Here is a 14523-nt window from a genome sequence, read left to right as displayed (position 1 = left end):
CACACACACACACACACACACACACACACACACACACAATACAAACGTCTCTGCACACCCACAGTTCACACATGCAAAGACATCCACACCCAAACACACACAACTATCTTTGGTTACTTGGCACAGATATATAAATACAAAATACTTGGGTCTGAGGGGGTGTTTTGATTATATAATTTGTTGTGTTAAATGTTTAAGGGAGAGAATGAAGCAACGAGGATGAACAAAAAGAAACTAAGAGCGGGTGTCAGGAAAAGATATCAATTTAAATCAAACCATTTGGCTGGTGCTGAGAGCTGGAATATATATCCTAAGATTGAATCTCCAAACTAATTCTCAATGGACAATGTTAACCTTCCATTCCCTTTCCGGGGTGGAAAATAAATCATATTTCTTTGAGCAGCAAACATCTGGGAGCTTATAAAGAAATAATAAGGTGGTTGTAAGCCACTTTTGAAATCTATTCCCAATTGCCAAGTTCAGTGTTTATTTCAAGGAAGCCCCCAGTGTCACTATCAAGAACTTCTAAGTGAGGTGAAAAAATACTTTATTCACAGTCCCAAAGCTCCTTACGTCCAATGCAGTACTTTACATGGCTGACCTGCTGAGTATTTCCTGGATATTCTGTTCAGAATTCAGCATATGCAGTCTTTTGCTTTTTGATTAATTTACAAGGATCATTGTTATCAAAAATGTCTCAAATAATTTGCATACATCAAACTCCCACAAATAGCAATATATAATGACTGGAAAATCTGTTTTTGGAGATATTCGTTGAACACCAAGCGGAACTACTTGTGTCCTTTTATCTAATCTTGAGAGGGAAAATAGGACCCGGCTTAAATCTCCTTCAAATGACAGTAACTTCAGTGCTTCAATGCTACACTGCAGTGTCAATACAGAGACTTATGTTCAAGACTCTGAAGTGAATCCGCAACCTACTGTCCCAGAGGCAAGAGTGTCACCACCTGAGTTAAACTGGATACTTCCAGTATGATTTATAATAGAATAAATGTCCTTGCAACCAACTTCAGAAATGAAGTGCCAATTGAAATAAAACAGCATATAATGACTCATAACACCACTCAGTTTGATATATGGAGGTGATAAAACAGTGGCACTAAGCCCCACCTATTCAGAAGAAATCGCAATGTAAATCATATACTGGGCATCAAATCCCCCTTAATGAAAAGAATCCATGTCCTCTATCACCTAAAGACATGGACAGGAAGTGCACAGAAGTACTGTCATGTGCATGTTCCTTTGCATGTCATGTACAATATGCCATCTTGGAAATAAATTGCTGTTCGTTCATTGTTGCTGGTTCTAAAACCTGGATCTCCCTACTTGAGGTGTGCAGTGGAACAAAGGGACCTGGGAATACAGATCCATAGTTCCTTGAAAGTGGCATCACAGGTAAGATAAGATATAAGATATTTATTTATTAGTCAGATGTACATTGAAACACACAGTGAAATGCATCTTTTTGCGTTCCTGAGAATATGCTGGGGGCAGCCCACAAGTGTCGCCACTCTTCCGGTGCCAACATAGCATGCCCACAGCTCCTAACCTGTACGTCTTTGGAATGTGGGAGGAAACCGGAGCACCCGGAGGAAACCCACGCAGACACAGTGAGAATATACAAACTCCTTACAGACAGCAGCGGAATCGAACCTGGGTCGCTGGCGCTGTAATAGCGTTACACTAACCGCTACAGGGTCGTAAAGAGAGCTTTTGGCACTTTGGTCTTCATGAATCAGGGCATTGAGTACAGGAGTTGGGATGTTATTTTGAAGTTGAACAAGACATTGGTGAAGCCGAATTGAGAGTATTATGTACAGTTCTGGTCACCTACCTATAGCAAAGATATCAATAAGCTTGAAAGAGTGCAGAGAAAATGTACAAGGATGTTGCTGGGACTTGAGGACCTGAGTTATAGGGACAGGTTGAATAGGTTAGGACTTTATTCGCTGGAGCGCAGGAGAATGAGGGGAGACCTTATAGAGGTATACAAAATTATGAGGGTGAATCCATGTAGGCTTTTCCCTTAAGGTTTGGTGAGACTAGAACTAGAGGACATAGGTTTAGGGTGAAAGGTGAAATATATAAGGGGAATCTGAGGGGAAACCTCTTCACTTGGACGGTGGTGCGAGTGTGGAACAAGCTGCCAGTGGAAGTGGTGGATGCGGGTTCAATTGTAAGATTTAAGAGAAGTTTGGATAGGTACATGGATGGGGGGGGGGAGGTTTGCAGGGATATGGTCCGAGTACAGGTAGATGGGACAAAGCAGAAGATCAGGTCATCCTGGACTAGGTGGGCAAAAGGGCATGTTTCTGTGTGGTAGTGCTCTATGACTCTACTTAATAGCACAGTGGAAGTACCATTACCAATCAGACTACAATGCTTCAAGAAGGTGGTTCATCACCACTTTCTCAAGGGCAATTTTGGATGGGCAATAAATGTTGACTTTTCCAGTGATGTCCATGTGTAAGAATAGAAAGATAGGGTGCCATGGTCTGGAAAAATCAGACATTTATTCCTCTTGCAGTGAAATTGGTGATCTACTATATCCATAGCCTTTCAAAGAGACATTGAAAGTCTACAGAACTGCAGATGCCGGAAACCTGAAAGAAAAACAGAAAATGCTGGAAACAATCATCAGGTCAGGCAGCATCTAGCATCTGTAGAAAGGGGAACAGTTAATATTTCAGGACTGGGACCTTGATGAAGGATCCTGGGCCTGTAACATTAACTATTTCTCTTTCCATAGATGCTGTTTGATCTGCTGACTAAATGTCTACAAACAGGATGAGACTAAATTCAGCTAACTAGATTATTCTGCTTTACCATAAAGCCAAGAAAGCTAATGATTATAAATGCACCGGAACTGTGGATATTCTTTAAAACTGTTCTTTTACAGCATGTCTTCAGGTATTGCAAAACAAACAAAAAAACCCTGTTCAGTGTTACTATACACAATGAGCAGAAGAACTCTGATCCCAGACAATTTAAGGCATAAGCAAGTTGCTCTCTGACCTTCCTATTCTCATGAATGAGTTAGAAATAATTCAGTTACCTTCCACGTCACTTTGATAACCTGAGAAGACAGAGATTCGAGGACAACATCGATGGGTGGGCCATCTGGAGCTAAAGCAAGGGATTGAAACATAAAAGAGAAAACATTAGCCATACTGATGAAATGGAGAAGTTGGGCACCTTTGAACAATGAGACCATGACCCAGGGTGAAATGAAACCTTCCCCACCAATTTCATCTTCATTTCATATGATGATGAGCCCTCACACCATATACTTAATCCTTCTGGCCAATTGAAAAATACAGACAGCAGAGCACATGTGTTAACATTATACACGAATATGCTTCATATTAGCAATTTCCTTTGCATAGTTTTCAATGCTGACATTAAAATAGCTATACACATCTTCCTACAATCTCAGTGTTTTTACAGGAGTAGCAAAAGAACATGAGAAAATGTGGCTGAATCTCACTTTTTCCTAGATTACTTATCCAGTTCCTTGTTAAATAAATTCATAAATTCAGCATTATTCACAGGGAATGAACAGTCATGGAGCTCCTTTTATTATGAGTTCTGGGGTCAACTTGATAAACCAGCAGCATTCTCACTGTCAGTATTTAATGTGTAGTTACAAAAAATATAATTAGGCTTTTCTTTAAAATGAAAAATTAAAAGCAACACAAGGTTGGAACACTGGTACAAATCGCCAAGTCCGCAATATAATACAGGAGATCGTGGGTTAAATTCACCAATTATTCATTTCCAACGAGTAATTGTAGCATAATAGTTAAATTATACATCTCAGAGAAAATGGAGGTATGAGTTCAAATCACACTATGATAGCTGATGCAACTGGATAAAAGATGCAGAATTAAGAAGCTAATATCAGTGATGGTAAGAATAAAACTGCCAGTTTGTTATGAGGAAGTAAAAATCCATCTGGTTCAACTGGAAAAGAAATCGGTTGTCCTTTTCCGGTCTAGCTTTTGCGTATCTCCAGATCTACAGCAAGATTGTTGACTCTCAACTGACTTCTTAAATGGCCCGGAAAAGCCAATTAGGAATGGGTGGTAAATATTACATGGAAACATTTTCTCTTTCCAAAAAAAAACAATAAACTGGAAATCTGAAATCCAAACAGATACACTACAGCCCTCAGGATTTAAATTGATTTCAACAATTTTGCATAATCATCTTGTCCATTTTGTATCAGAACCAGTCAGTTCTAATGAAAGGCTATCAGCCTGTGATGTTGATTCTATTTCTCTTTCCACAGATGCTGTCTGACCTACTGAGTATTTCTCGCATTTTCAGTTTTTATTTCTGGTTCCAGCACCTGCAGAGTATTGTGTGTCAGAATTCCAGCACTGTTTTCTTTTTCTCTCTTCTGTTTTCATTCATTGCCTCTATTCACAGCTCCTTCAGACAAATCATCTGCGATTAACAAACTTTCACCACCCTCTCTCACCACTTGTGTCACTCAGTCTCTCCTGGTCTCCATCCTATCACAGACATTCCCTCCATTCTCTACACCCTCCCCTTCTCTACAAATTAAAACATGTTTGATATCTAACTTTAGTCAATTCTGTTGAGAAGTCATTGACTTGAAATATTAACCCTGTGTCTTTCCCCACAGGTCTTATCAAACCTGCTGAGGACTTCCAGCATCTCTGACCTATCAGAATGCTTTACAATTTTAAGCAACAACAGAAACATACTTTGCATGTAGCAACGTTTCTCAAGGTGCTTCTGAGGAGTCTGATCAAAAAACTTCTAACTGAGCCACACAGGGGAATAATAAGACAGATGACCAAAGAGGTGTGTTTTAATGAGTGTCTTTAAATAAGGAAGGAGATGTGGAGACTGTTAGGTTGGGGATTACGGAGTCTAGGAGCTTGGCTGCTGAAGGTGTAACAGGCAATGATGGAGTGATTAAATTCAGGGATGATCAAGAGAATAGGAGCGCACAGCAATCTTGGAGGTTTACAGAGCTGCATGCCATTACAGAAAGAAGTCATATATGTTTTGATTTTCTGAAGGTAAAGGTCCTCAGCTTGTTCATTCTGACGACTGTAACTTCTCAATTCACAATATCCCTGTAAATCATTTCTTCAGTGATTCTAGATCCCATTTTATTATTTGGAATCCAGAAATAATACCTGTCCTCCTTCCACCAATCATCATGCCCGGAGCTTAGTTGGCTCCAGGAAAGGGACATTAAATAGTTTCTGTATGGCATTCATGGGACATATTTTGCTTGCTGCACCATCCTCTGGGACTTGGTGCCTTAACAATGGGGCAATGGAGAGTGACCCAAGGGAAAGCTGCTGAAAGAGTGTCTACTTTTTAGGTTCTTCGTGTTGGCTTGGAACTACGCAGAGATTCCCTTTAAACTGCCCAGAAACAGAATTCATATCTTGCTTCTCAGGAGTGACCAACATGCAACTAATAATTGTGGAAGTAGCACACCACTTCACAGCTCTGGGGACCTTCCTCTGTTAGCTGGTCAGGAACATGGAGAAAACAGCATTAAAATTGCAGATATATTTTGCAGAGAGGTATGATATAGACAGTATGTGGTAGCATGCTAGGGAATGTTGATGAACAGAGGGACCTTGGGATTCAAGTCCACAGTTCCCTGAAAATAGCAACACAGGTAGATAGGGTGGTGAAAAAGGCATATGACGTGCTTGCCTTCATAGGTCAGGGCATAGAATATAAATGTTTGGACACTGTTGCAAGTTAACAAATAAACTGATAATACTGCACAGTAGCGTAGCGGTTAGTGTGATGCTATTACAGTGCCAGCGATTGGGGTTCAATTCCCATCACTGTCTGTAAGGAGTTTGTATGTTCGTCCCGTGACTGCATGGGTTTCCTCCGGGTGCTCCGGTTTCCTCCCACATTCCAAAGATGTATGGGTAGGTTAACATGGGTTTAAAATGGGCGGCGTGGACTTGTTGGGCCGGAAGGGCCTGTTACCGTGCTGTAAATAAAGTGTTGTGTTATTTTTTTTTGGAGTATTGTCTGCAGTTCTGGTCACCACACTATAGGAAGGATGTGGTTGTGTTGGAGGGAGCACAGAGGAGATTCACCAGGATGTTGCCTGGATTGGAGGATTTGTTGTGGGGAGAGATTGGATAGGCTGGATTTGTTTTCCCTGAAGTGAAGGAGGCTGAGGGGTGAAGTATATAAAATTGTCAGAGGCACAGATGGTCAGAATCTTTTCCCTATGGTAGGCATATCAAAAGCAAGAGGGCATAGGTTTATGAGAGGAAGGAATTTTAAAGGGAATTTGGGGGGAAAGGTTTTTTACACTGAGAGTGGTAGATATCTGGAGCTCACTGCCAGAAAAGGTGATGGAGTCAGGTACAATCACCACATTTAACAGACATTTAGACAGGCACTTGAATGGGCAAGAAATGGAAGGATACAAACTAAATGCAGGCAAATGGGATAAGTGCAGAAGGGCAAAAAGATCAGCATGGACATGATGGGCCGAAAGTGCAACTTCAATGCTGTACAACTCTATGACTCTGCGTGAGACAAAAACATGATTGATTTCTATGGATGTGTGTTTTCTCCATGTAGATTGTCCTAGAGAACCTATGGTCTCAGTAACCCTAAAACCCCGACAGTTTCACTAGTAATTCTTCAAGAAAGAATCTGGCCATCCTTAAGTGGTCTCTACGTGACTCCAGGCCCACACCAACAAAACTAACTTCGTACAGCCTTCCGCAGTGGATGAGTAGGACATTCAATTGTATCAAGGTTCTGAGAGGAAAACATTTACTGAGGGAGCAATTCTGAGGACAACAGTGGACCAAGTAGACAACTACAGCTGAAGGGCAGCTTGAAGTGAGCAATAAACACTGATCCTACCAGCAATCCCACATCCCAGAAATGAATAAGTAAGTACTGTTGTCGAAGAAGGAAAATGCAATGTGATTTTAACATAGTTATCCATTCCTAAAATGGACCAAGCAAACAATAATACTTATCAAATGTACAATAGTGAGGTTGCTGGAAATCTGAAACAAAAGCAGGGAATGCTGGAAATACTCAGTTGGCTAGGCAGCTCCTGTGGAGAGAGAAGTAGAGTTAATATTTCGGGTTGATGACTTTCATCGGTAAAAGTTAGAGATGTAAACAAGTTTTAAGGTGCAGAGAGAAGGGAGGATGGGATGTGGGGAGGGCCGAGTGAACAAGAGAGAAGGTCTGTGGAAGGTGGAAAGGACTGATGGTGCAAGTTGACAGAAGGTGCGAAGAATAGAGTCATGGAGAGATACAGGCCATTCGGCCCACTGAGTCCATGCCAACCATCAACCACCCATTTATACTAATCTTATATTAATCCCATTTTTTAAATTCTCTCCACATTCTCATCAACTGCCCCTAGATTCTACTACTAACGTATACACGTATAGGGCAATTTACAGTGGCCAATTAACTTACCAATCTGCATGTCTTTGGGATGTGGGGGGAAACTGGAACACCCAGAAGAAATCCATATGGAGAACATGCAAACTCCACACAGACAGTACCTGAGGTCAGGATTGAACCTGGGCCTCTGGCGCTGTGAGACAGCGGTTCTACTAGCTGCGCCACTGTGCCAGCCAAGGCCAGCCCGGTGTTAATGCAGAATAATTGTCTGAAGTTACCAAGGGACTGTGAAGTGAATGCTGTAAATCTGATAATTGAAATGTGGTTAGGGCTAATAATCTGAAAAGGCTGAATGGAACATTGAGGGCAATGGTGGGCCTCGTGGGAGGCTGCTCCTCAAACTGACGCTGAGTCCATTAAGTCCCTTTCTCTAAGTTCCCTCATGTGGCAATTGTTCTTCTCCTATCTCTCCCCATCCTTCTCCCATCTCCACCTGCTCTATCTTCTGCAAAAGGAATATAAGTTTGAAAACTCATTGCTGTCTATTTGAGTTAAACTGTCTCAAGGTCAGACTGAACAGTGAGGCCAAATGTTATGCTCAAGAAAATCTAATCTGGTGGCAGAAACAAAATGAAGTATTTCCATCTACTACAACCTAGGAAAAATTCAGCCACATAATCCTCCATCCTGAGCTGCTCTGTAATTAATCAGTGAAGAGACCTGAAGGTTTGCACCTGGCAACAGTCCCAGCTCGCTCGGTGTGATTGGATTCCTCTTCAATCACCGGGATAAGGTTCAATCAGATGGATACATTGGGTTTTGATTGATTAGAAAGCAAGACTTTCATTGAAAGTACTGAACAGGCAGACACACACAATCAATCAGAGACCTAACAAGGAACTGTGGAAGGACTACCGTGACCTGGGGATCATTAAGAGCATTACTGATGTGTATAACTAGGTCTTTCTCTAACAAAATAACAAAAGTCTTAACTAGTAATTTGCAGGACGAGAGGTAGCATACGTTGGATTCCTGAGCGTAAAAGAGTTATGGCACATCCAGTGATATTCACAGTTTCATAAAAAGAAGATGCAGCATACTATTATCAGGCCAGTGGTCTCCTGTCCCAGTGCTGATTCACTGCAGTGCCGAGAACTCTGCCGACTTTCTCCACAGTTGGCCTAGGTTTTTACCTTGCTGCTGGGGGACAAAGGGAAAGCAGAGAGCTGTTCAACCCTTGACCTTTGCCCGTTTACCTGCTTCATCCGTGGTGATCGTGAGCTCATTGCTGGCCTCGCTCTTTCCAATGCGATTTTTGGCGTACATGCGGATGTTGTAGGTGGAAGACGGGTGCAGGTCAATGATGGTGGCCTGGTTTAACTGAGGTGAGACATCTTTTGTCCTTTGCACTGCATCCCAGGAGTCTGCAGGGCACAAAATACACACTCCATCATAAGCCATTGGTCCCGTTGGGTATTGTTATGGTGAGGCATTTTAATTGTGGATCTTTTCAGACATAGAGTCATAGAGTAATACAGCACAGAAACAGGCCCTTCAGCCCAACACATCCATGCTGACCAAGGTCCCCACCAAAGCTAGTCTCATTTGCTTGCATTTGTCCCATATCCTTCTAAACCTTTCCTCTCAATATACTTATCCAAATGTCTTTTAAATGTTGTAATTGTCCCTGCCTCAACTATGCCACCTATGAAAAGACTGTGTGCATTCACCGTATCTATACCCCTCACGATTTTATACACCTCTGTAAGGTCACCCCCATTCTCCTACATTCCAATGAATAAAGTCCTTGCGTGCCCAACCTCTTCATATAACTCAGGCCCTTGGGTCCTGGCAACATTCTCGTAAATCTTTGCACTCTTTCCAGTCAAAGGATTTAATTGGGCTGGGAAATGGAACGTTCTCCAATAATTTTTGTACTCAGTGCCATCATCACAGTCCTGATTTTTACAGCTAACAGGGAAGAGGTGACTTTGGATTGTTGGTGTATCCTAAACCCCTGTCTAATTTTAAAGTCAGCGTGGATCTGGCCCAGACCAAGCCTGTTGCAGCCCAGCAGCTTAGCTTAAAATAAAGGTTCTCAAGGCTCAGAGCATTACAATGGAGGCAGAAGAATGCTCCCTCGTCCCATTGCATATCAGTGCCATATCCCAACCTCTGGATTTCCACCAACAGGGCATGTGTGCCAGCCACAGTTTCTGTCACAGATAGCCTGCTGTCAGAGTGTTATTAATGTTGCCATTACTATCAGAAGCAAATATGAGTATACATTCAAGGAAATGAAATAAAAATGTTAAGAACTCACTTGCTGTTGAGTGCACCAATTAACCAGCATGTAGCACACTTTTCCAGAAGCCACAGAAAGGATGTAATTTTCTAATGACTGTGTGATACCTGAATTGCTAAACATTGCTTCTGAAGCAAGCTAACACACGACTTCTGTTACATTAGCCCTTGGGTTTTATAATATTCATAAGGTTAATGTAACTGACACTGAGTATTTACAGCCTCAGGGCACTGACAGCCTAAAACAAAACCCCCACTGAATAATCAATGATGATACCATGTACTTTCCATGAGAAAATTAAACAAATACAAGCAATGAAGTGACAGATTTAAAACAATGAAAGGATGACTATTCCTGCAGATTTGTCTCCCTGAAATGACATGAAGGATATCGGTCTTGATGTCGTGCAGGCAACTGGGAAGGTCTTCAGTTTGCATTAGCAAGGAGGTGGTGTAAAGCCAACTTGTCCCTGACTGAAATGCAAACTGGGAACCGAGAGTTGGTCTCTGCCTCTTCTCTGTCTCAGAATGCTGACTCTGCTGGGATGGTTTCCTGAAGGTTATCACGTGGTCTCTTGTTTTCTATTGAACATTTCTCCCACTGGCAACTTGCCAGGTCAATCCTGGGCCCTTCTCCTGTGCCAGCCGGACAGTCAATGAACTTTTGGCAGGTAAGCTTAAGTACTGAAACTGGATGGATTTGTATGGCACGATAGCGTAGCGGTTAGCGCGACACTATTACAGCGCCAGCGATCGGGGTTCGATTCCTGTCACTGTCTGGAAGGAGTTTATACGTTCTCCTGTGTCTGCGTGGGTTTCCTCCGGGTGCTCCGTTTTCCTCCCACACTACAAAGACATACGGGTAGGTTAATTTGGGTTTAAAATGGGCAGCGCGGACTTGTTGGGCCGGAAGGGCCTGTTACTACGCTGTAAATAAAAATTTTTAAAAAAATTTTTAAAAATTGCTTGTTCAATCTCGTTCAGCTTTTCTGGCTCAGAATAAAAAGAGCTTAACTTGTTCAGTATCATTCCTAGATGCAACAAGTTGTTGCTCGTGGTTTTTCAAAAGTCAAAACATTAATTTTTAATTTACTTTCTGTTTTTTTTCTTTCTCTCTTAATCCAACCCTTTACTGCTGCAGTGGATTTGAGTCCAATACATTTCATTTCCTTCACCTTTCTCACTCCTTTAATCTCATTGGTCTCAGACCCACTGCCAGTCCTGTCTTTCGCCAAAGTCCACGTACCTCACTCATTTGCAATTCCATTATCAACTCGCATTTCCAGCACACTACGGCACAGGAATGTTTTGACCAGAAGGACCAGCATGAAATCTGGCCAATGGGGGACGATGTGATAAGCCACTCTATATTACATTAGCAGCCACACCTGTTGAAGAACCACATAACTGTCTCTTTTTTTCACTGGCAACTTGGACAGGTACATGGATAGGAAAGGTTTAGATGGATATGGGCCAAATGGGACCGGCTTCGATGAGCATCTTGGTCAACATGGATGAGTTGGGCCAAAGGGCCTCTTTCCATGCTGTATCACTCTATGACTCTATGATTCTTTCATGACTGAAAAACATTCTGGACCTTAGGAAATCACAATGCTGTAGAATTGGTTGCAGGAATGCTCCTAAACCAAACCCTGGACCTGCCCTTCCCTGAATCTCGCTCCTCAATCTCATTTCCACCCATTCGCTCCCAACCACTGTACTATCTACCTGCACAATAGAATGGAGCCTGAGTGAAGGTTTCCTGGTCCCTATTGATTAGCCAGGGTTTTGCTGCCAAATTTGAATACGAGACTGGAAGGGACGCTTGCAGAAAAGGCACAAGAACTAAACTTCCGGGGGGGGGGGTCCAGGAAAGGTTTGCTGTCTGCCTCCAATCTGCACCATTCCTCACAGCTCCTCCTGGAAGTTAACATAAGCTCTTTGGTTTCTGGGACTCACCTGATTTGTTTTTGCATTCAATGTCAAAGCCAGTGATGGGACTGTTCCCGTCAAAACCCATGCTCCACCTCAAAGCAATGCTCCGAGCTCTCACTTCACGTATCTCAATCTCTGGAGGGTCTGGAGGTTCTGCAACATGTCAGAATGAAATATTTCAGGAAGAAAAGTTTACTGACCTCAGCTAATTTCTGATTTGTTGTATTGCATTCAGATATTGATCTTGGTTGAAACTAGTTAGTTCAGTTCTTCACTAGAAATGAATTTTAATGTTTACCTAAGAGTTTACAACTCTTTATTCACCAACCCTACTTGGCCACTTTCTCAGGCTGAATTGGACTGTTTGTAACCATGATGCCCTTTTTTAACCCTGAGATGAATTTATATCATTACAAAAGCCACCCACTTCCACCTCCATACTATTGCTCATGTACAACTGTGGCCTCAGCCATTAGAACAGTTATAACATGGAAGGAGACCATTTGGCCCATTAAGTCTGTGCCAGTTGAAACAGAACTGCATCACCTAATTGCATCTTCTGACAGTCTTTAGCCAAGCTACAATCCAGATACGGTTTAAATATGATCAGTGTGCTTCTTCTACCTTCCTATGAGCCATTGGGTTCCAAACCCCACTACCCTCTCAATGAAATTGCTTTTCTTTATCTTTCCTTTATCCTTCTGCCAATCATTTTAAATCGATTCCTCTTGATCATTGACTCTTCTGCTAAGAGAAATAGATTCTTCCTACTTATTCCATTTAGGATCCTTATAATTTAAAGTCCCTCAATTAAATCTCTCTTCAGACTCTTCTGTTCCAAAGGAAACATCTCCGATCTATCCAATTGTTCCTCATAGCTAAACATTTTCCAGTCCCCGTAACACCCTCATAAATCTCAGCACCATCTTCAGTGCCATCACATCTTCCTGTGATGTGTTGACCAGAACTCTGCAGAATATCAAGCTCTAGGCTAATGTGTGTTGTGTTAAGTTCGACCATAACTTCCTTGGTCCAATATTCCATGCCACAGCTAATAATGAATGCATCCCATTTGCTTTTTGTAATCATCTTATCAACCTGTCCTTCAGCCTTTACATCTCTCAGTATCATCCCACTTATAGTGCTTCTCTCACTTCATAGCACCTCCCCAAATGTGTTACCTCTCATTTCTCTGGATTAAATTCCATTTGCCATTTTCCTGCCCAATTGACCAGATCCTCTCCACCTTTTGTCCTCACTGTCAGCTTCACAGCTGATTTTCGTATCGTCTGTAGACATATTATCATGTCCCTATATTTAAGTCTATATCATTACTAAAAGCAAAGAATCAAGTATTAAGCCCCATGCAACCCCATTGGAAATAGCTATCCAGTTGCAAAAACACCAATCAACCAGTTCCGTTTTGCTTCCTGCCACTAAGCCAATTTCAGATCCAGTTTGTCAATCTCCCTGAGATTATCCTGCACAGTGGCATATGCCACAATGCGTGGTCCCCACTGATCTCCAAAGTCAACATTGCATAAGGGTGAGGCAGTTAACAAAGCATTAGAGCATACCTTGTACAGTGAGCTGTATCAAACCTCGATCCTCTCCATACGAATTTATAGCATGACAGGAAAAGAACCCTGAATCTCCTCTCACCGTTGGGGTAATCTGAAGAGAAAAAAGATGGAACAAATAGGAAAGATTAAAACGCACAACTACAACGCTGAAAATTAATACACAGCAAATTAATCATCATCTTAAGTGCGAAACTAATATTTGGTGGTGCAAAAGAACAAGAAGGTTCTGGTAAAAGACCATCAAAAGTTAACTCTGTTTCCTTCCCCCATGTATGCTGCCTGACTCACTGAGCACTTCCAGCTTTTTCTTTTGTTAACCTTTTTTGCAAGAAGTGTTGCTCTTCATCCAAGCTTTGACACTTGTAGTTGGTCAGTTGTCCTGTTGTGTACTTTTCAGTTCATTGTGTCTTTCAGAAAGCACTTTAATGCAATTCACGCTCCCACCCTCTCTGTGGGTCTGTGTCTTCCTCTGCCTTGAATACTTATCCAATTTTGCTCTAAAAGGGTGGCTCAACTACTTCATTGATAAAATTTTCCATTTCCCAAAGATCCTTCAAAGTAATTTCTTCTGGCCTCTCTTCTCACCCATAATGGATATGTTAAATGATGCCCCCTCACTCTTGACCTCCCCCAAAACCATCATCAAAGGCCTAATTAAATTTATTCCTTTTCAGTTTGATGGTAAGGATCTGCGGTTACATAGAACATTACAGCACAGTACAGGCCCTTCGGCCCACAATGTTGTGCCAACATTTTATCCTGCTCTAAGATCTATCTAACCCTTCCCTCTCACAGAGCCCTCCATTTTTCTATCATTCATGTGTCTATCTAAGAGTTTCTTAAATGTTCCTAATGTATCTCTCCCCACAACCTCTGCCGGCAGGGTGCTCCACGTACCCACCATTCTCTGTGTAAAAAAAAACTTATCCCTGACAGCCCCCCTATATCTTCCTCCAATCACCTTAAAATTATGCACCGACCTGTTAGTCATTTTCGCCCTGGGAAAAAGTCTCTGACTGTCCACTCGATCTATGTCTCTTATCATCTTGTACACCTCCATCAAGTCACCTCTCATCCTCCTTCTCTCCAAAGAGAAAAGCCCTAACTCACTCAACCTATCCTCATAAGTCATGCTCTCCAATCCAGGCAACATCCTGGTAAATCTCCTCTGCACCCTCTCTAAAGCTTCCACATCCTTCCTATAATGAGGCAACCAGAAATGAATGCAATACTCCAAGTGTGGTCTGACCAGAGTTCTATAGAGCTGCAACATTACCTGCCA

The 14523-nt window shown here is 42.0% G+C and overlaps 1 protein-coding gene across 1 annotated transcript in view; it reads right to left on the bottom strand.

The window, feature by feature from the left end:
• LOC127569020 (cell adhesion molecule DSCAM) overlaps positions 1–14523 on the bottom strand; it is a 530455-nt gene that overhangs the window by 101359 nt on the left and 414573 nt on the right. The window contains exons 13-16 of the mRNA XM_052013277.1: positions 13236–13332; positions 11683–11811; positions 8676–8843; positions 3077–3147 (exon numbers count right to left, since the gene is read on the bottom strand). Of these exons, the coding sequence (XP_051869237.1) occupies positions 3077–3147; positions 8676–8843; positions 11683–11811; positions 13236–13332 (465 nt within the window). The remainder of the gene's footprint in view (positions 1–3076; positions 3148–8675; positions 8844–11682; positions 11812–13235; positions 13333–14523) is intronic.

This window comes from Pristis pectinata, chromosome 4 (genome assembly GCF_009764475.1).
Source record: "Pristis pectinata isolate sPriPec2 chromosome 4, sPriPec2.1.pri, whole genome shotgun sequence".
NCBI classification, from domain to species: Eukaryota; Metazoa; Chordata; class Chondrichthyes; order Rhinopristiformes; family Pristidae; genus Pristis; species Pristis pectinata.
Note: the sequence above shows the minus strand (reverse complement) of the source record. Positions and strands in the feature narration are given on the sequence as shown.